The sequence below is a fragment of the Mytilus galloprovincialis genome, chromosome 1 (genome assembly GCF_965363235.1).
Source record: "Mytilus galloprovincialis chromosome 1, xbMytGall1.hap1.1, whole genome shotgun sequence".
Lineage (NCBI taxonomy): Eukaryota > Metazoa > Mollusca > Bivalvia > Mytilida > Mytilidae > Mytilus > Mytilus galloprovincialis.
The window spans coordinates 124686116-124706320 of NC_134838.1; the positions used below are offsets into that span (position 1 = coordinate 124686116).

Sequence of the window (20205 nt, forward strand, 5' to 3'; positions counted from 1 at the left end):
ACTGTTGAATGTTATGCTTCAAGATCTGATACAAATGTTAAAGCTGATGAGCATGTGTTTTTCCTCTTGTAAAGATGTTAAATTAGGTTCAGGACAATTAGAAAAAATTGTTTATCTAACTTGTATGTTGTAGTACAAAAGTATTGACATCTTAAATTGAAGGCCAGATATGATGTCTATGTTTTATCATATTTGACTTTGAGGACATTATATGATGTTAAGAGTTACAAATGATATTTGGCTTGAACTGTAATACTTGGCTGAATTTTTTAAACCATTATGATAGCAACAATAGTGCAAAGTTCTGATAAAACTTTCTGATTTATTTTTTTAGTAGGCACTCTTCCAGCCTCTTGGTTCTATGCAGGCTGTAGCTTGTGTATCCTGAGTGGGGATAGGACCATTATCAGGACTCCCAAGATTGGGTGTTTTTAAGTTCGGTATTTCAGGATTGAGCCTTTCAGGATCTGGAAATTCTTTTTTCTAATTTCGGGATGTCAGGATTTAAATTTCTGGACCTAAGGATTTCATGTTTTTAAGCTTGAGATTTCAGGATCAGGCCCCCTCCGACCTCCCTCCCCCTCTATCCTGGAGTTGTTCACTCTATTTTTGAAAACCACATTTCCATAAATCCCCCTAACCAATTATGTATGTGGGTTATCATGGGGTATCACCTAAATCATTTAAAAATACAAATCAAAGAAAATGTTAATATGTGTTCCTGTTTTATTTGTAAGTTGAGATTGTTTGACAGGAGCACTCCGAGTTGTCCCGTTTGACAGGAGCACTCCGAGTTGTCCCATTTGACAGTTCTATCAAGATAAGACTTTACAAATGATTCCATAATCTGTTAGTAACTTATATGTAATCGATACCATGGCTTGCTGTATGTATTTGGTTATAAATGAGGAGTTAAATGAATTGGATGTTATAATGCATACTCATTACAGAAAGACATACCAGGGGATTTAAAGGGATAGAAAGTTTGATCTTGGTAGTTGTGAGAATTCAGAAATAAATGTCAGAATTGCTAATTAGACCTGATGAAACTAAGTATCAGAACTTTTAATCAAATGCCATTGTTAAACATCTTCTTTTCATCGGTCAAAGTCTGTAGCTCCATCTGTGGCTTTTACATACAAGATGTTGTTAGGACGTAACAATTAGGTATTATGATGTGACATGTTTGTATACCACAGGATCAATACTAACATGTAGTCACGTAATGTACCTAGTCCAATAATATCAGGTTCCCACTGATAACATATTCACTAGAGAATTGTTTATAAAGATAATGCAAATGTCTTTATTTTGAATTTTTAATATGTATTGTGTTGAAAAAGTTATTGCTGGTAATGTTCAAATTGTGTAAATCATACATGAAAAGAATTTAAAGTTAATTGAATAAAACGGTTGACAACTGAAAAAATCAAAGAAAAACCTGTAGAGTAACTTTTTTCATGTTCATTTATATCAGTCATGCATGCTACTAAACAAAACCATGTTAAAGCAGGATTATGAAAAAGAAGGAGTTCTATTGCATTATAATGTTTTGGATGATATGTCTCTCATGTATTGCATTACTCTTTCATTAATTTGTTTGTAAATTTATGTGTGCATTGAATATTTTGACATATGTATTTAAGATATCAGGCTTTCATTATGGTAACTAAGAGTAAGAGGTAAAGGAGTCCAAGTTGTTTTTGCCTCTTGATCCATACATATATTAAGCTAATATTGTGGTTTACTAGCATGAGCTCTTGTTGGTCTTAACTTATACCTGTTTAGTTCATAAAGGCATGTCAATGAGGGGTTAGTTGAATTTAGTGTTTCCCGTAACCTACCATATTTTATGCCTCCAAATGCCTACCCTAAGCTTTATACCTAATTGTGCATACCCTCAAGTGTTTCAACACTTTTGATAGTGAATGTTTACAAGGATTGTATAGTATGGTAAACACCCATTAAATTTTTGATGTTACAAAATTGTTAGTGGTTCCTATGTACTTACTCCAAGTAAAACAATTGAGCAAAATAGAATTCTTACCTTCCTACTATGAGGAAGCTTTAAACACATAGATATTTGCTTGATCTAATATGACCTTAACACATGTCACCCAATCATAATGTCTTAGTGACATGTCAAACTCAATCTGCTGTATTGTCTTATTATGTCATTCACATGTCAATGATATTTAGTTTCATTATAGAATGAGCAAAACATCAAAAAGTAAAATCACAAAAATACTGAACTCAAAGGAAAATCAATTTGGAAAGTCCATAATCACATGGCAAAATCAAATAACAAAACGCATCAAAAACGAATGGACAAGAACTGTCATATTCCTGACTTGGTACAGGCATTTTCAAATGTAGAAAATGGTGGATTGAACCTGGTTTTATAGCTAGCTAAACCTCTCACTTGTATAGTGAATCCTTCTCCAGTGCTGATATCTTTGCTTAATACATTAACTTGGACAAGTCAGTCATGTACTTGTCAACATCTTCTGTATCCTTCTATATGTCATTTAGTTGTCAAAGATTTATGGTGTATCTTAAGTGTGCTTCAATTGACAGTATTTGTCAAAGATATAAAGATATATGGTGTAACTTATAATGTGTCAGTCACTTTATAAAGATATATGGTGTAACTTATAATGTGTCAGTTACTTTATAAAGATATATGGTGTAACTTATAATGTGTCAGTTACTTTATAAAGATATATGGCGTAACTTATAATGTGTCAGTTACTTTATAAAGATATATGGTGTAACTTATAATGTGTCAGTTACTTTATAAAGATATATGGCGTAACTTATAATGTGTCAGTTACTTTATAAAGATGTATGGTGTAACTTATAATGTGTCAGTTACTTTATAAAGATGTATGGTGTAACTTATAATGTGTCAGTCACTTTATAAAGATATATGGTGTAACTTATAATGTGTCAGTTACTTTATAAAGATATATGGTGTAACTTATAATGTGTCAGTTACTTTATAAAGATATATGGCGTAACTTATAATGTGTCAGTTACTTTATAAAGATATATGGTGTAACTTATAATGTGTCAGTTACTTTATAAAGATATATGGCGTAACTTATAATGTGTCAGTTACTTTATAAAGATGTATGGCGTAACTTATAATGTGTCAGTTACTTTATAAAGATGTATGGCGTAACTTATAATGTGTCAGTTACTTTATAAAGATATATGGTGTAACTTATAATGTGTCAGTTACTTTATAAAGATGTATGGCGTAACTTATAATGTGTCAGTTACTTTATAAAGATGTATGGTGTAACTTATAATGTGTCAGTTACTTTATAAAGATATATGGCGTAACTTATAATGTGTCAGTTACTTTATAAAGATGTATGGTGTAACTTATAATGTGTCAGTTACTTTATAAAGATATATGGTGTAACTTATGTGTCAGTTACTTTATAAAGATATATGGTGTAACTTATAATGTGTCAGTTACTTTATAAAGATGTATGGTGTAACTTATAATGTGTCAGTTACTTTATAAAGATGTATGGTGTAACTTATAATGTGTCAGCTACTTGTCAAGGATATATGGTGTATCCTAGAGTGTGAACCTTTAACTAAAAAGCATTGATGATGTATTCTGGTTTGTGTCTGAGTTACTTGTCAAAGATATATAGTGTATTCTGGTTTGTTATAGTAACTTTTGAAAAATACAAGGTGTATCATTCAATGATCTTTATCAAATCTGGTATATGGCCAGTGAGACGACTCTCCAGAAGAGACCAAATGCTTAAAGAAGCTACCAACTGTAACCCTTGCCCATATAAATAAATTGCTTAAAATAATATTAATATTCAGACAATGACATTGACCCAAATGAAGAAGACGTTGAACCCAAGTCAACCAACAAAAACTTTATAACTTTTGTCATATATATTTTATTACTGTTTACTGCTTTTAAGTTTATGGGTTTTAACACACTGCATGTTATTATTAGTTATTACGTTAAACAAATATGTATTTAAATTTTCAATAAATTATAAATATTTACAGTATTTCTTTAACATTTTTTTTTTAATTTCTTTAATCCTTGCTAACGTTTTTTTAATTACTCTAATTATTTGCTGACATTGTCAGAAGGTGTAACATGATACAACGTTGTGCAGATGAATTAAATAAAGTTTTCCTTTTCCCATTTACCTGAAAGTGTTTCCAAGAATTTCTTCCCTGAACATTTCTATGAACTATGTCTTCCAGTTAAAGTTCTGAAATATAACACATGTTTTCCTCATTTATCAGTTATAAATAAATAAGTTACCTACACTAAATTTTAACTCTATTAGGCAAGATGAATTCAGCCAATTTTGATTGTTCTGTAAATCTCCTTTTGGTTTTCATACTTTCAGATGTTTTTTTTTTTTTATTTTTTGTTTTTGGCTTTCTGAACATTTTTGGTCTTTACATGATGAAGGTAAGGGACGACATCAAAAGATCGATGTAGGATAAAAAACTTAAATCAAATAGTTTGGGGGTGGGAGGGTCAACATTGCTGCAAGTTTTGTTAATTTAAAATCGATTTTACATGTATCCCTATTGGTCAATCAATTTTTCCCAAATTAAGTTATAAGAGAGGGGGTGTGGGGGTCAGTGAAAAAACTATGTGAATTAAGTTTTTTTATCCTTCATTGAACTTTTGATGTCATCCCTCATATCCAAAAGGAAATTTAGTCTTTATATGCATTAAAGCATAATAGTTCATATATTTTGTGTTGCATTTTGAATCTTAGAGAGTCTGAAACTCAATTTTTGAATATCCCCTTTAAGATGTTTTTGTTCTGAACAATATATAGTATTCCAACTTTCCCAGGGATAAAGCGATTTACAGGAACAAACTAGTAAATATTTGTCAGATGTCTAGTGAGGAAACGTATTAATTGCAGTATTGGCTGCTACAATTATTTATTACATGAAACATATATTTTTCAGTCTATGAATAGACGACTGATGGAAAGATATTATCAGAGAAAATTTGGGCAAAGATCCAATGTAGAAATTAGAAAGGGGGGTTTTAACCTATTTGCTCTCTTTAATGGCTGAAGATGGGTATAATAAGCTGGTATTATTATCTAAAGTTGAATAAGATAAGAATTTGTATTAATCTAATCAAGAACCCATAAAGGGCATCATTTTACAACAATATTATGAACAATATGATTGGAAAAAAGAAAAACAAGAACCTAATATAATACTATCGTGTTATGGACAGGATCAGAGCCTAACACGTCATGTGTCTTACATAACTATTACAACATATCTCATAATAATCAAATATTATTTTGTATATTAATTTTACACCTGGATCTTATTTCTAAACCTTTTATAATATAATTGCCTAGGCACATGAGAGTTGGTAAATGCTCATAATAAAAAGTTTTGACTGAATCTGGAAGATATTATCCTTAATGTGATGACAAAAAGTCACATGTATTTTACTTTAGGTTTGACTCTGGAAGATATTATCCTTAATGTGATGACAAAAAGTCACATGTATTTTACTTTAGGATTGACTCTGAAAGATATTATCACTAATGAGATTACCAGAGATAAAACACCTTTAAAGTTATATCATAAATAAACATTTTAATTCAGTCATACAAAAACAACAGACCTAATCATATATGATGCAGATTTTATTGACCTTTGGTGTAATAGCTATCTGTTAAGATTCTTTCTCACTGATTCTTCATCAAATATTACTTTCCCAGATCATGCAAGCCCATTTCCTGGAAGTACCCCTGATCTTTAAGTACACTACATACACCCTAATGTGTACAATTTTTAATTGATTAATTAATAGCAATTTGATAATGAGAAACTGATTTTCTTATTACACATATTATTACTTATTATTGATAATGAAGTGGTGTACATAATGTACCTGATGGTTGTCCTATCCTATGTTGTAAATTACATTTTTTTCAAGAAAAAAATATCTCACAAACAGGCTTTGAAAATTTTGACAAAATGCATGCTTCCAAAATGTTGTATGTGAACTTGAACATTTTTGTAAATAGCAGTGAAATAACAACATTTCTGGATTATCCGAGAACTTCAGTTATTTTCACAGAAATAAAGAAAAGTATAATTAATTTATTCCCAAAGCCATTGTACAATGATTTTCAAATTTTCATACAACATTTTGGAAGTAAACTTTACAAACAACTGACATTGGCAATTTTGTAATATGTCTTATTTCAAACGTTTTGATTGGTCTAACAGTCTGCTATTTTGTAATACCAAAGATTTCCTCCTGTCCAGACCATTGGTGTCAAAAAGTATTTTTAGCCCAAAAAGTCATATACAACATTTTGAAAACCCAGCGACGCTATGTTCATTGATAAAGAAGTGGTGTACTCATTGGTTGTTCTTTGTTTATTGATAAAGAATGGGTGTGCATAATGTACCTGTTGGCTGTTCTTTGTTTATTGATTAAGAATGGGTGTGCATAATGTACCTTTGGCTGTTCTTTGTTTATTGATAAAGAATGGGTGTGCATAATGTACCTGTTGGTTGTTCTTTGTTTATTGATAAAGAATGGGTGTGCATAATGCACCTGTTGGCTGTTCTTTGTTTATTGATAAAGAATGGGTGTGCATAATGTACCTTTGGCTGTTCTTTGTTTATTGATAAAGAATGGGTATGCATAATGTACCTGTTGGCTGTTCTTTGTTTATTGATAAAGAATGGGTGTGCATAATGTACCTGTTGACTGTTCTTTGTTTATTGATAAAGAATGGGTGTGCATAATGCACCTGTTGGCTGTTCTTTGTTTATTGGTAAAGAATGGGTGTGCATAATGTACCTGTTGGCTGTTCTTTGTTTATTGATAAAGAATGGGTGTGCATAATGCACCTGTTGGCTGTTCTTTGTTTATTGATAAAGAATGGGTGTGCATAATGTACCTGTTGGCTGTTCTTTGTTTATTGATAAAGAATGGGTGTGCATAATGTACCTGTTGGCTGTTCTTTGTTTATTGATAAAGAAGTGGTGTACATTGTGTACCCATTGGTTGTCCTATGTTTATTGATAAAGAATGGGTGTGCATAATGTAATGATTATACGCCCCTTTTAATCTTTCACCTTTCTTTGATGTACCAGCACCTATTTATTGTCCAATTTTTATTGAAGATTGGCTGTAAATAATGTACATGCTTATGGTCCTCTGTTTCTTTTACAAGATTGGATGCATAAGTTATTTTATAATGGCCACTGCCAGACTACCACCTCAGATAACAAAAATTCATTGCAAGGCATAATTTAAAAGATAAATATATTAAAATAAATTAAACAACTAGCAAGAAAATTGATAAACACTTGTATGATTTATGACATAATAAAAGACAAACATTCCGTAGCTAATTAGGGATAGAACTTTACTGTCATATTTATGTTTGCTTATGGATAGATTCTGCTCTTAATTCAATCATTCTGTTTACATATAGTGTAATGATTAATTACTATGGGAGAAACATTTTTTGTAATCACTTTTCTTAAGGGAGAAGACTGGAGCTGTTTTAGATCTTAAGCTAATAAGACTTTTGTAAAATTGTCAGCCTAGACTCTACAAACCATGTAAGGTGACCTGCTACTAATTTGGTAGAAAAGTCTATAAGAATTGATTTATTAATGAATGGTAGGAAAATAAAGATTTAAAAAGCTTTTTTCAGCATTTGAGTTTAGTAATTGAATTTTATTGGCTGTTTTTATGAGATAGAATAGATATTGCACATACAATTCATTAAACGCATTCAGCTTCTTAATGAAAAGCCTTTTAATAATCAATTCAGATAAAGAAATGAACTATGATAAGAAGTTTCTGGTCACATCAGTTTGCATGTTAATTCCTTTCATTGGAGTTTATAATCTTGCAGTGGAAGAAGTCACCCTTAGAAATATTTATATAGTAGATATTTTCTTTGTGTTGTCACAATTGTTCACCTATACAAATGTTCTCCCATACAAATGTTCTTCTATTTTCACTTTTGTTGCATGATCACCAATGCAAAGAAAGAAAAACAAAAAAGAAAAGTATCTGGTTATATAGAGTACATATAAACTATAAATGTATTATTAATCATGGTACTTCCATTAGCCAGTGCAATTTACATGTTTTCTGTGACGTATTAATTCAGGATTGCTAAGATAAATAGCTTTATTAGATGAATTTACTATAGATTTAACCAATTCCAGCTCTATCTTTGTAGCTAGTAGCTATACCCTTTTTGAAACATTGACATATTGCTTGTTATTTCTCTTCAAATATTTTACTATAGACATATGAAAACAAGAGAGCTTGAGTATTCAAAAGTTAAAAATTCTGAGAACTCTTCATCCCTACCCTACCCAGGCTTGTGAGTCTCTAATTTGTCTGTAAGTAACCAGTTATCACTGTATTATACAAGAAGTCTATAGGATGTTGTGAAATGTTAGCTTATCCATTATTTTTGGTTTTAATTTCAGTAAATTTTTATCAGGTATTTTCCATCTCCAAATGTTGCTATGAAATAAATAGAAAATTGTGAACATTTAAATTTCTATGTTTAACGACACGTTATATGTCTGGAGTGATTCCAGATGGTACATGTAGGCGCAACTATATTTTGAAATAAATTGTATAACATTTAGAAACACAACCTGTTTCCACAATAAAACCATCAATTACCTTACAGAGGATATATTTACAACATCTTGTTTAAAAATGACAAATACTTGATTAATGATGTAGTATGTAGGGAATGACGTATCATGTGTGTGACGATAAAATAAAATGTAAATGTGACGTGGATAATGTATTGTATATAGGAGAATTGAAGGATCATAGAAATTCTAGTTATTTGAAATGTTTCTGTAAGTTTAATTTTGAGCAGGGTTATTGTGGAAGGAAAAAATAGGATTGGGGTTTAAGAGTAAAGGTGTTTTGGTAAGAGACTGTGAAGGTGACAATGATTTAGGAGCAACGAAATAAGATGATACAATTAGTCATTTGGTGAGGGGACTTATTAGGAGATTGATACAGAAGTTTGTAAAAGAATGATAATATACTGGATGTTAAACATATGACATCAGATTTTAAGAAAAAAAGTTGAGCAGTGTTAAAAATAAATGATATTAAGTAAGATGATTGTTGGGTTGCTGTCTTGTTCATGTCCATCCCAATAATGGTTGTTATATGTTAAGAAAGATATTGACAGTGACAGTTCATGGGCATAACTATCCGCGATGGGTTACTGGCATAGTAACTGTTAGTGAAGGTTCATTGACATCCTATTACACTTTCATGTTTGTTGATGTGTGTCTGATAAGTTTTGTTTCCCATGATTCAGCATCAATCCTTTACATTATCTTCATATTATATCTCCAGACCATACCATTTAAATCAAAACACTTGATTTAAAGTTTTAAGATAGTGATCTTAAATGTTGTTGCCAATATTTACCAATTCTAAAAGAAAAAAGAAACTCTTGGGTATTAAGAATAAAAAGTCACAATTAACCCTCTCCTCAAAATATTAATTTTTCAGCTTATAACATTTAGATATAATAACTAGGGCGTTTGGCATAGTGTAAGGCGATCTGGTGCCTCGATATCTCAGTAGCATGAGTTTGAATCCCGTCCAGGGAAGAACAAAAAGTTTGTTGCCGCTGTTATTTATATGAATAGTATATATATATATATTTAATTGATATGGGTATATGTCCTTGTGTCATTAAACACCAAAATAAAGATATATCAACATACTAGAGTTTTCAAGAATTCAAGTTATATAAATCATCTGTAGTTTAGAATCTGATTTGAAAGAATAGCTAATGTTCAGCTATCAACAAGTTTGTTTTTTAAAAGAAAAGAAAAAAATATTGTTACTCTTGACAAGAACATTTACATTATCACACATTTCAGTAGCTTTATATTAGTTTATTTCTTTTTCAGTTTTGATGTAGAGAATGGAACTGGCCCAGGTCGTCCTACTCTTGAGGGTTCCAGTCCGTCTTCCAGTCGTCTTGTCCTACAAAACCTTCCACAGAGACGAGAATCTTTTCTCTACAGATCAGACAGCGACTATGACTTGTCTCCCAAATCAGTTTCCAGACACTCCTCCATGCAAAGTGAGATGTAAGTATTAGTAGTGGATCTTATATTATTTTAGTTAGTATAGAACATTCAGTAAGATTAATACATGCTGACAAAATAAAAGGTCTGGTAAAAGAAACAATCAATGTTTAAAATTTGCTGTCGAAGAAAAATCTCTTTCTTTTCAAATAATTTCATCATCTCCAAGCATATTAGAGTTACTCCCCATATAAAAGTCATAATACAGTGTTGAAGCCTACCAGAGTTACTTCCCTTCCAATGTTAAACTTCTTCAAATTGTAAACTGATCTTGTTTGTGATGTAAATGTATTGATTTCTGTTCACCAGATGGTGTCTATGATGTATTATAGATGATATTACGTCAGTTTTAGATGTTTTATTTTCCAACATGACATCTGTCATATCTATCCTATTTCAGATCTGATGAGAAATATCTATAAGCTTATTTTTTAATCTGGACAGAGTTTGTACCAAAGATTAAACTGACATTTTTCCTGGCATGTTTTAGGTAGTTCAGATGTTAGTTGGATCACAAAGTACATAGTTATGCAGTACTATTAAGACTTTGCTGTTAACAGTACTCAGTTTTAAAATCCTAATACACTATAATGTCAAGCTCGTGAATTTATAATTTTTGTTACAAATTTGTGTTACTAATGCAGAAAGTAAACTTTTGGTTTTTTTCCAATGTAATTGTCATATTTGAATTGTCCTTTAAATTTTCTTATTTGTATCGACCTATCAAAGAAGTCCTAGTTTTTCATTGAAGTATTTGGGGTTTTATGAAAGGAATTGCTTCCATATTTGGTCTGCAGTTTGATAAGGTTGTGTTGTACAGCTAGAGAAATTCTTTTTTTAAATCTGCTGTTTTACAATACATGTACCGTATTTTAAATTTCACAATTTAAAACACTGATCGTACAAACTTTTCTTCCAAGTTTTCTTGGCTACTATGAAAGAGAAGGCTTTATATTTCTACAGCCCATATTACTCCCCTTTATATTTCTACAGCCCATGTTACTCCCCTTTATTTCTACAGCCCATTTTACTCCCCTTTTTTGCTTTCTTACTACAATTCAACATTATCAAGCTGCCAAATATTAAACCATTGCCTTACATAGAAGACAAGAAAAATTAGTAAGGAGTATTCAATTTTTACATCCAAAGTGTAGCAACTTTTGTTGGCCAAAAGTTAGAAACTCTAATTGTAAAAAAGAGGTTTTCTTGGCTATATAAGAGAATGGTTTAATACTTGGTCTACAGCTTGGTTACCTTGCATTTAACCCTTTCCTCCATAATGACTCCTTTTGACGCCACCCCTTTACTCCATAATGACGCCTTTTGACGCCTGTGTAAGTGCCTCAGTTGAAACATCTTACCTAAGACAAATCTGAATCAGACTTAATAAAATTTGTATCTAATACAAAAAGGATATTCATGAGAATATCTGACTGGAATTTCTTTTATGAAATATTCATTTTACCAATGAATTTTAATACTTTAAACCTGATTATTTTATTATATTGAAAAATCCTATGCGAATCAAGTACGTAAAAAATAATTTCCATGGAGGAAAGGGTTAAGCAAGAAGGCAAATTAGACTTTCTTTAATTGCCAATCCACTGTGTTCCTTAAGAATAAGTAGAATTGATTGGTAATGTCATAATGTGCCTGTTGGGTGATAGATACCTTTAGGCCCCCTAGTATAAATTAGAAGTATCCTATTGTAAATAATACTTGGGAATTATTATCTTGTATCAAATTTCAATTTTTAATATTACTTGTTACACTTACCTGATATCCTTACATTATGGATTATCTTTCCGGTATTTGGTCACATCTCGCTCAAAACGCTTGACTGATCAAGAATTCAAACCTCTCGGTGAATCAGTCCAAGCGTGAGAACCCCTTCAGTATTCTTTCCGGCGAAATCCAAAGCGGTCACGTTTCTTTATTCGTCAGAATTAACGTGTCTAAGACACAAGTTTTTGCAAATTAAGTTTTCGTATGCGTGCAAGGATGACGGAAGCTACCGTTCATCACACGCTCAGTGAAGACGAGGTACTTTCTACTGCCAGCAGTCCAAAATCATCAGTGGCAGGGGATGCTCGGGATAAAATGGCGGAGCCAAAAGCCTCGAGAAAGACCAGTTCCCGTAGGTCCAAGAAAAAGGACGAGGTAGAGGAACTGAATAAGAAATGGGAAAGCCGTTTCTCACAGATAGAAACCAGGTTTGATAAATTTTTTGATTTATTTAGTTCAAACGATGGTATAAATATAAACAAGGATACTGTCACGTCAGGTGAGCAGAGACCTTGTCAGAATCAATCTGAACAAGATAGTGGCTCTTCAGGAGCGCACAGACTTGTTCAGGATTCTAACCATGAACATTTTCCAACAGATTCAGTTCGTGAAAGGGAAAATGAAGATGTTGTATCTTTGGCACCAGGCCTTAGAGAAAGACATGACATAGGTTTACTATCAGAAGATGAGTCTTCTTTAAAAAGTGAAACTGAAAATCCTCAAAAATCTTCATCAAGATTCAGTAAATATGTGAATGGTAATGAAAGTGACTCAGATGAGAACAATAATGATCACTTAAAATCTTTATTTGGGGATGATGTAAAGACTAAAAAAGAGACAAGCTCTGGAGGTCTTATTCTTGACAAAAGTCAAATTGATATTTTATCTGGTTCTTGGAGGTGTAAAAATCCAGAAAGGTTGACAGCCTATAATGATGAATATAGACACAGTTTTCCTGTTCACGAGAAAACTAGTGATATTTTAGAAGTACCTAGTCTAGATAATATGGTACCTGATTTATTAGTGAAAAAACATGGTGCTAAAGCTTATTCAGTAAGCCAGAAAAGCAATTTATACAATCCTTGTTTAAAATCCCTTGAAAAGTTGGCGTATCAAGGCCAGGTAGCTGCACGCATGGGGATAATTACTACAGCATACACCCAACAAGCTTTGGGCAATTTGTTAAATACTTTGTCTGAAAATGAAGTTAATCTAGACAAATCTATCCAACTTGTAAGAGACATATTTGCAATGTCTACAAAATCTTTGGACCAAGTGGCACGGGCTGGTGCATTTCACCACTTAATTCGTAGAAAAGCTACTTTAGAGGACACAGGTCTTAATGATATTAAAGAGCTTAAGCATCCACTTGTATCATTACCTTTGACAAAGTCAGGTGTCATTGGTGACAATATGGAACAAACCCTTAAAGACAGGGTTGACAAAAATAAACAATTAAAAGAGTTACTGCCTGAATTACATGTAAATAAAACTTTTTCAGTGAAAAGGAAAGCTACAGGCAATCAATTTTCCAATGATTGGTCTAAGAAACCAAAATTTGACAATGCACAAGGTTCTACTTTCACAGGTGCTAAGTCTAATACACAGCGTACAGTACAAAGAACTAGTACAGTAACAAGACCAGATAAAGACGACAAGAGTTCTGGTACAACGAACAATTTTCGTCGCTTTAACAACCCATTTCATGCCAAAGGGCAACAAAAGAAATGACTATCAGATCAAGGTAAGCAACTTTCATGTGCAAATGTTGCTTCCAGAGATACCTGTAGGGGGTCGTTTAAGCCTATTTCTAAAGGAATGGACAAAAATAACAAACGATCAGTGGGTTTTATCAATTATAAAAGAGGGCTACAAACTGGAATTTCAACAGTTTCCTCCAAAAACAGGAGTAAAAATAACTTCTGTTCCTGCAAAAGATTTAGAAATTTTACATTTAGAAGTAAAAGAACTTATGGAAAAAAGCGCTGTAGAATATGTTCCGCAAGCGGACATTTTAAACGGTTTCTACAGCACATTTTTCCTAGTTCCGAAAAAAACAGGGGACATGAGACCCGTAATAAATTTAAAACCCCTCAACAGGTATCTCCGAAAACAACACTTCAAAATGGACTCTCTGTCAACAGTTTTGAATGTAGTAAAACAAGGGGATTGGGCAATATCTCTCGATCTAAAGGACGCATATATGCATATCCCTGTATTTCAAAAACACAGACAGTATCTGAGGTTTTGTGTAAAAAACAGCCCTTGCTTACAATTTTCAGCTCTACCGTTTGGTCCAACATCAGCTCCTCGAGTTTTTACCAAAGTAGTATCGGTAGTAGCTGCACATTTACGAGCACAAGGCATCAGACTAGTAGTATACCTGGACGACTGGTTTCTAGTAAATCAATCATCTCTCATGTTAGTCCAGGATCGAGAGATAGTGTTGAATCTTCTGGTAAAGTTGGGTTTCATAATCAATCTAAAAAAATCCTCTTTAACTCCAACACAGAAAATAACATATATAGGTGCATTATTCCATCTGGATTTAGGAATAGTAATGCCAACACAAGAAAGAGTGTTGAAATTACAAAAAACAGTCAAAGTAATGAACTTGAAAAAACATGCAACAGCCAGAGATTTTTTACATCTACTTGGAATTATGGCTTCTTGCATAGAGATGATTCCCTATGCAAGACTTCATATGAGACCAATTCAAATTTATTTGCTGAGTCATTGGCGCCCCACTTCTCAAAATCTGGAACTGAATGTTCCAATTACACAATATCTAAAATCTCATCTGATTTGGTGGTCAGATACAGCCAACATTACAAAGGGCAGATCTTTACAACACTGGGAAACTCATGTGACCATAACGACAGATGCTTCTACATCGAACGGTTGGGGTGGTCACATGGATTCCCAGATAGTCCAGGGGACCTGGTCAGATATACAGAAAACTCAACATATCAATTGTCTAGAGTTGGAAGCTGTACTGAAAACAATACAACATTTTCTCCCTCAGTTGAAAAGGAAAAATGTACTTCTGCGATGCGACAACTCGACTGTTGTACAATACATAAACAAACAGGGGGGCACCAAATCAATTCAGCTTTGTCAAAAAACTTGGGATTTGTTGAAACTCCTAATAGAACACAAAATTCAGATAAAAGCAGCACATATAGCAGGCAAAGCGAATGTGTTAGCAGATCTTCTATCACGGACAAAAATAAGACACACAGAGTGGTCTCTTCAGGAGACTGTAGCTCAACAAATTTTTGTCAGGTTAGGCAGACCGATGATAGATTTGTTTGCATCAGCGGAAAATCGCAAAGTGAAAATTTTTTGTTCATGGTTTCCACACCCGGAAGCATATGCAATAGATGCTCTGTCCATACCGTGGGACAATGTAATCGGGTATGCATTTCCTCCGATCTGTCTAGTACCGAAAGTGCTCCAACACATGAATCGGTACAATTGCCAGCTAATTCTTGTAGCTCCTCATTGGCCAAGGAGACACTGGTACCCAGAACTGCTAAAAATGATATCAGATTATCCCATAAAAATACCAGTTCAAAAAAATCTACTACATCAGCCAAGAACAAAAATATACCATCCAAGCCCAGAAATATTCAGTCTGGTTGCATGGCCTCTATCAACAGAATTTTCAAAAAGAGAGGCTTTTCTAAAGAAACTAGACAACTCATGTCAGCTTCTTGGAGAACAGGAACTCAAAAGGACTATTCTAGTAAGTTCAAAAAATTCTGTGGCTGGTGTAGTGAAAGGGAAATTGATCCCTATTCTGCCTCTTTAACAGAAACTGCAGATTTTCTTACAAGTCTGTATACCAGTGGTCTCCAGTATAGTACGATTGGGGGCTACAGATCTATGTTATCAAGTGTTTTACCCCCAGTTGAAAAAATACCAGTAGGTCAACACCCATACATTATTCGTTTATTGAAGGGTGTTTTCAATTCAAGGCCTCCCAGGGTCAAACTACTTCCTGAATGGAATTTAGATAAAATACTTGAAATGTTAAAGAAAAAGCCTTTTGAACCAATGAAAAAGGCTGAACTCAAGTTTATCACATGGAAAACTGTATTTTTAATTGCTATCACTACTTTCAGGCGTTGCAGTGATATACAGGCCTTACGTTTGGGAGATGGAAATATATCTGTACATAGCAGAGGAGTTTATTTTATTAGAGAAGGATTGTCAAAACAAGACCGTCCTGGACATTTTGGTGCTAAGATTTTTGTACCTGCCTTTGATGCAGAAAAGCTTCTTGACCCTAAAAGGGCATTAACGTACTATTTAAAGAGCACTGACAATTTTCGTGGTGAAAACAGACAAGATAGTAAATTGTTCTTAGCAATCAGTAATCCACATAAGCCAATTTCAAGTCAAACAATTTCATCATGGATTGTGAGTACCATTCAGATGGCATATAACGACAAAAAGAAATCTGTTAAGGCTCATTCGACAAGAGCTATTGGTCCTTCTTGGGCTCTTTATAAAGGTGCATCAATGAAGAACATCATGGAAGCTGCTGATTGGAGCAGGGAATCCACATTCACCAAATTTTACTTACGTCACATAGACCCTCATGTTTTATCGAAGTAAAAAAAAAAAAAAAAAAAGAAGAAAAATACATAAAATTCGAAAAAAAAAAAAAAAGAAGAAAAATGTGTACAGTTTTTTAACTTGTAATATAGTTTGTATAGTGTTGGAACTATTCATATCCGACGAGATGCGATGCAAGCTTTTAAACCTTTTTGTGTGAGATGAAAAAGACATCTATTTAATGTGTTTAAAGTCAAACATTTAGACTTTGTATATAGTGTAATATAGTGTACATTATTTGAACAAAAGAATTACAGTCCACCGCTTGAGTTGGGACTGCTTTAGAATCTATGGATATCCATAATGTAAGGATATCAGGTAAGTGTAACAAGTAATATTAAAATTGTACAATTTTGTTCACAAATTGGAATTTTGTGAACGTAGTTACACTTACCTGATATACTACCCACCTCCTCCCCATTAGTAATTCTTTTGGCAATCTGTTTGGATTTCGCCGGAGAATACTGAAGGGGTTCTCACGCTTGGACTGATTCACCGAGAGGTTTGAATTCTTGATCAGTCAAGCGTTTTGAGCGAGATGTGACCAAATACCGGAAAGATAATCCATAATGTAAGGATATCAGGTAAGTGTAACTACGTTCACAAAATTCCAATTTGTGAACAAAATTGTACAATATTCAACATTACGAATGTTATCAAGGTACAAATGAACTATATATTTCACCTTTAGGTGGACACCATAACTGTTTATTTCACCTTTAGGTGGACACCTTAACTGTTTATTTCAGCTTTAGGTGGACACCTTAACTGTTTATTTCAGCTTTAGGTAGACACCTTAACTGTTTATTTCAGCTTTAGGTGGACACCTTAACTGTTTATTTCAGCTTTAGGTGGACACCTTAACTGTTTATTTCAGCTTTAGGTGGACACCTTAACTGTTTATTTCAGCTTTAGGTGGACACCTTAACTGTTTATTTCAGCTTTAGGTGGACACCTTAACTGTTTATTTCAGCTTTAGGTGGACACCTTAACTGTTTATTTCAGCTTTAGGTGGACACCTTAACTGTTTATTTCAGCTTTAGGTGGACACCTTAACTGTTTATTTCAGCTTTAGGTAGACACCTTAACTGTTTATTTCAGCTTTAGGTGGACACCATAACTGTTTATTTCAGCTTTAGGTAGACACCTTAACTGTTTATTTCACCTTTAGGTGGACACCATAACTGTTTATTTCAGCTTTAGGTGGACACCTTAACTGTTTATTTCACCTTTAGGTGGACACCTTAACTGTTTATTTCAGCTTTAGGTGGACACCTTAACTGTTTATTTCAGCTTTAGGTGGACACCATAACTGTTTATTTCAGCTTTAGGTAGACACCTTAACTGTTTATTTCACCTTTAGGTGGACACCATAACTGTTTATTTCAGCTTTAGGTGGACACCTTAACTGTTTATTTCAGCTTTAGGTAGACACCTTAACTGTTTATTTCAGCTTTAGGTGGACACCTTAACTGTTTATTTCAGCTTTAGGTAGACACCTTAACTGTTTATTTCACCTTTAGGTGGACACCATAACTGTTTATTTCAGCTTTAGGTGGACACCTTAACTGTTTATTTCACCTTTAGGTGGACACCTTAACTGTTTATTTCAGCTTTAGGTGGACACCTTAACTGTTTATTTCACCTTTAGGTAGACACCTTAACTGTTTATTTCACCTTTAGGTGGACACCATAACTGTTTATTTCAGCTTTAGGTGGACACCATAACTGTTTATTTCACCTTTAGGTGGACACCATAACTGTTTATTTCAGCTTTAGGTGGACACCTTAACTGTTTATTTCAGCTTTAGGTGGACACCATAACTGTTTATTTCAGCTTTAGGTGGACACCTTAACTGTTTATTTCAGCTTTAGGTGGACACCATAACTGTTTATTTCAGCTTTAGGTAGACACCTTAACTGTTTATTTCACCTTTAGGTGGACACCATAACTGTTTATTTCAGCTTTAGGTGGACACCTTAACTGTTTATTTCACCTTTAGGTGGACACCTTAACTGTTTATTTCAGCTTTAGGTGGACACCTTAACTGTTTATTTCAGCTTTAGGTAGACACCATAACTGTTTATTTCAGCTTTAGGTGGACACCTTAACTGTTTATTTCACCTTTAGGTGGACACCTTAACTGTTTATTTCAGCTTTAGGTGGACACCTTAACTGTTTATTTCAGCTTTAGGTAGACACCTTAACTGTTTATTTCAGCTTTAGGTGGACACCATAACTGTTTATTTCAGCTTTAGGTGGACACCTTAACTGTTTATTTCAGCTTTAGGTGGACACCATAACTGTTTATTTCAGCTTTAGGTGGACACCATAACTGTTTATTTCAGCTTTAGGTGGACACCTTAACTGTTTATTTCAGCTTTAGGTGGACACCTTAACTGTTTATTTCACCTTTAGGTGGACACCTTAACTGTTTATTTCACCTTTAGGTGGACACCATAACTGTTTATTTCAGCTTTAGGTGGACACCTTAACTGTTTATTTCAGCTTTAGGTGGACACCTTAACTGTTTATTTCAGCTTTAGGTTGACACCTTAACTGTTTATTTCAGCTTTAGGTAGACATTTGTAATATTTATTTCAGCTTTAGAAAGATTTTTGAACTGTTTGTTTCAGCTTTGGACATCCGAACAGAGCTTTTAGTTATTTTTTTCAGCTTTGGGTAGTGCTTATTAATATTACAGAGTTTTTTCAGCTTTAGGTAGTGTTAGTAGTAAAAGTATTTTTGTATTTCAAATCAGTGTGTTGGCTTTTGCTATTAGATGTAAAGATTAAAACTTTAAAAGTACATCTTTGTGAATTTTGTCATTGAAGGTCACCACCGACACCAACATCAAACTCCACTAAAGGTCCCCAGTAAGTGACTTTGCTATGTTTTTACTAACATATCAATTGTTTAGATAGACTTTCTTTATTCACAGCTGTTTGATATTTACCTATTGATTTACATTACTACTTTGTTAGCTGTGTAATAATGTAAATTGTATATAATTACTTCACACAAATATTTAACTTATAATTGCACTTATGTGTATCTTATTTCTGTACTGTGATGTATCAAACATGTATGTGTTGGCTGCTTTAAAACATTAGAGTTACCTCCCATAGACCAGAGATAAATGTTTATTATAAAATTTTTGCAATCAAATATTTTTGATGTTCTGTAGAGTAAATCAGATATATCATGATTAACTATGTCTAAAATATCATCATTTGAGTACAAGTCACATTTTTTACGTTTAGTTTTTTTCATTTCAAATTGCATTTTAGGATTTGATAGTTTATTGACTTTAAAATACAACCATTTAATTGCAGTGCCATGCCACTGACTCACAGCTGTATCAATATCAGATATCTTTATTTTGAATATATCCAATGATTTTCTAAAGATTTCTGCAGTTTTTATATACACATCTGTCAACAAGATATATTGTTTTGTAAACTCAGTTCACGCTTCACACAATCTGTCAAATTTTCTCTAATAAATAGGCAAATGAACTACATGCTAAACAAGCAGCTAGAAAATTGTGCTGATTTCTGCATGTTAGTATGGCTACATGTTTGTCTGTGTGTGATGATGTGTTATAGTGCTGTGCTTGTTCTAGATCCCTATCC

General features: G+C 33.1%; 1 protein-coding gene and 1 long non-coding RNA gene across 14 annotated transcripts in view; both read left to right on the forward strand.

The window, feature by feature from the left end:
- LOC143057396 (3',5'-cyclic-AMP phosphodiesterase 4C-like) overlaps nt 1-20205 on the forward strand; it is a 307472-nt gene that overhangs the window by 190110 nt on the left and 97157 nt on the right. For 10 of the 13 annotated variants that reach the window (XM_076230709.1, XM_076230757.1, XM_076230777.1 and 7 more), the window contains 2 exons: nt 9982-10164; nt 19405-19446. In XM_076230709.1, coding sequence (XP_076086824.1) covers nt 9982-10164; nt 19405-19446 — 225 coding nt within the window. The remainder of the gene's footprint in view (nt 1-9981; nt 10165-19404; nt 19447-20205) is intronic. The other 3 variants (XM_076230750.1, XM_076230722.1, XM_076230797.1) reach the window with 1 other exon arrangement.
- LOC143057539 (uncharacterized) lies at nt 11909-17102 on the forward strand. The gene is made up of 2 exons (XR_012972728.1): nt 11909-13690; nt 16074-17102. It is a non-coding gene; the product is annotated as an uncharacterized LOC143057539 (long non-coding RNA).